Source organism: Aegilops tauschii, chromosome 2 (genome assembly GCF_002575655.3).
Source record: "Aegilops tauschii subsp. strangulata cultivar AL8/78 chromosome 2, Aet v6.0, whole genome shotgun sequence".
Lineage (NCBI taxonomy): Eukaryota > Viridiplantae > Streptophyta > Magnoliopsida > Poales > Poaceae > Aegilops > Aegilops tauschii.
The window spans coordinates 183,240,894-183,243,735 of NC_053036.3; the positions used below are offsets into that span (position 1 = coordinate 183,240,894).

The 2,842-nt window shown below is 44.8% G+C and overlaps 1 protein-coding gene across 1 annotated transcript; it reads left to right on the forward strand.

Annotated features, from left to right (window-relative positions):
- The first annotated feature begins 281 nt into the window (after window positions 1-281).
- On the forward strand, window positions 282-692 carry LOC123497355 (zinc finger A20 and AN1 domain-containing stress-associated protein 10-like). Its single transcript, XM_045233761.1, has one exon. The coding sequence runs from the start codon at window positions 282-284 to the stop codon at window positions 690-692; it is 411 nt and encodes a 136-aa protein (XP_045089696.1).
- Window positions 693-2,842: the final 2,150 nt, after the last annotated feature.

A 2,842-nucleotide genomic window follows, 5' to 3' on the forward strand; every position in this document is an offset into this window, starting at 1 on the left:
GAGCGGATTGCCTTGTTGGCGCTGGCGTCTCCTTGCACTGGTCGGATTCCGAATCCAAGTAAAGAACGAGAATGAGAAGGTAGTATAGTACTATAAAAGGCCAGGACACAAGCCCTGTAATCACAGAACCAATTCCGGCTTCTCTGCGCTGCGAAATCTCCAACCGAGGCCATCGCGAGCAATCAATCGTCCCGGCGGGAGCACGATCGTCCCAGCGGGAGCACGTAGGTGCGCGCGAGACCTGCTCGATCGGTAACTCGCTCGATCTCTCGCTGGACAACATGGAGGCGAGGCAGCAGGCCGGCGGCGCGGCCCTGTGCGCCAGCGGCTGCGGATTCTTCGCCGGCGCGGCGACAAACGATCTCTGCTCCAAGTGCTACAAGGAACAGCAGCTGCTGGACGTGATGGCCTTTGATGGCGCCGTCATGTCCGGCCTTAGGTCGCTGACCATCGCGTTGACGAAAGCCGGAGGCGAGGAGGAAACGCCCGAGAAGACGATGAAGAACCGATGCAGCGCGTGCCAGAAGAAGGTGGGGCTGCTGGGATTCGCGTGCCGGTGCGGGGCCACCTACTGCGGCGCGCACCGCCACACCGACGCGCACACCTGCTTCTTCGACTACAAGGCAGCCGGCCGCGAGCAGATCGCGCGCCAGAACCCGCTCGTCGTCGCGCCCAAGATGACCAGGATTTGAGCGCTTCTACCCACCACATATTATTGTAACCGAGGGCTGACTCCTGCGAGAGATGCCCTAGAGATGAACTGTGGAATTAGTATATGTCTGATTGCATCTCCGTCGTGTCTACCTTTGTGACAACGAGGCTGTGTGTAGCAACGATGCGCTTGTATTTATTCCATCAAGTTAAATTTATACAAATTTCCATTACGTTCTTCGCAAGTTGGTACGCATCATGCATTTGGATAATTTGGCTGCTCAAATAAATTTATCCAGCACATTCAGATCCAATCGGCCAATCTTATTTTTCTATCACTAGTTACCACCGCACGAACGTCATACACGTGATTGTATATTCAATAATAACCATAGCTTAAAACCACAAGATTTCGATCACGTTGCCAATAGATTTTTTAAGAATACAATTCTTATACTACACATTTCCGTTACATTCTTCGCAACTTCGCAAGTTGGTACGCATCATCCATTTGGATGATAATTTGCCCAATTTGGCTGCTTAAATTTGTCCACCGCATCCAGATCCAATCGGCTAATCTTCTTTTTCTATCACTAGTTACCACCGCACGTACGTCATACACCTGATTGTATATTCAATAATAACCATAGCTTAAAATCACAAGATTTTTATCACTTTGCCAATAGATTTTTTGAGAATATAATTCTTATACCCAAGAATTTTTTTCTCCTCTAACCTAAGGCGGCGAGGGCAAACTCTCTCCTCCAAACTTCACCCGCGAGCCCGTGGATTTGCCTCCCTTCTGTCTGCTGTTCCGGCGGGCGGTGGAGCGGCGGGCAAAAGGGAGGCGAATCCCCGTGCCTTCATTCCAGTTAGTAGTTTAGGTTAGATTTTTTTAGTCCTCGTAGGTGCGGCGTTCGGGCGGATGGCAGCGCTTCTTCTTCGAGTTTGTCTTCCCAGATCCAATCCTTCTCGAGTCCGTCCGTCTGGACGTAATTAGCGTAGTTTCTGCTATCTTCTTGGGGCGATGAGGTTAGGGTTTCTCGTCATGTAGCGAGATTTGGTGTCAGGTGCTTCAGATCTATGCAAGGGTTCAACGGCGACGACTATAGCTCCAGGGCCCTAGTCCTTAGGGGCACGTGCACGAAGATTTCTGGTTGTCATCTATGAGGTCAAGCCGACTCCGGAAGGGGAGCGGTGACAGTGGCGCGTTGGCGGCTCGTTCTAGCGGCAGTAGTGGTCGTTCCATGGTCTCGGAATATTAATATATTTTTATTATGTTTGAGATGCTTTATACTTCTGATGAACTTTATAAAAGATGCGATTTTTTTGCAAAAAAGTAAAACCTTGTCATATATTTTAAATACTTTTGGTGTAGTGGTCTTTGGGAGGGGGGATGGAGCCGATTCCTGAAGAATTATGAGGCCTAATTATGAAGAACTATTAAGAGGTAACTACTTCCATATTAAACACTAATGAAGCAATTTGCATCTTTGGATTAACATACTTTGACAGTTAAGATCATATGGATGTTTTAGTGCAAATTCGTTTAGTGCTAAACATTGAAGCGATGTTCAACGTAGGATTAAAGATATGTATGACAGTACGAGTAATATTGATTGTGGTTCACATAAACAAGTAAGATTTGATTTGGTTCTTCACTTTTCGTATTTTTATAGGGGTAGTAGATATAATTCATGCTTTTACATGCGCAATAGATGCACTTGTTTACGTATCTACAATCAGACAAAACTTTTATTTTGTTTTATTTGATATTAGATAAATCTTTAATTCCATTTTACTTGAGATTGGAGTACAGCTAAACCAATCTATCAGTGTAGAGCTGTTGCAAAAACACATCTCCTTTTCCTCGAGTATGTGCAAGGTATCAATTAATGTAGAAACTCCTCAAATGTTCCAAGATCAAACAATAATAGCTATCAACAACATGTGAATTGAAGTGTAAAAACAGTGCAATAAGTGTAAAAAAAGAGCACCATAAGATGAGACGAGTCACATCTTGTTAACTTATTTTCAGAACATACACTCAAATTGCTTCTATTCTATCATATACAAAAAACATAATACATGTTAAAGATAAATAAATATCTTAGAAATTCCCACAAAAATTAGGAACATCCAACGTTTCTTTTGGTGGGCCCATCTTATTCGGGCAAATAATATCCATCAG

Excerpts from the sequence above, each read along its gene's own strand:
- LOC123497355 (XM_045233761.1), top strand. The coding sequence starts at position 282 with ATGGAGGCGAGGCAGCAGGCCGGCGGCGCGGCCCTGTGCGCCAGCGGC.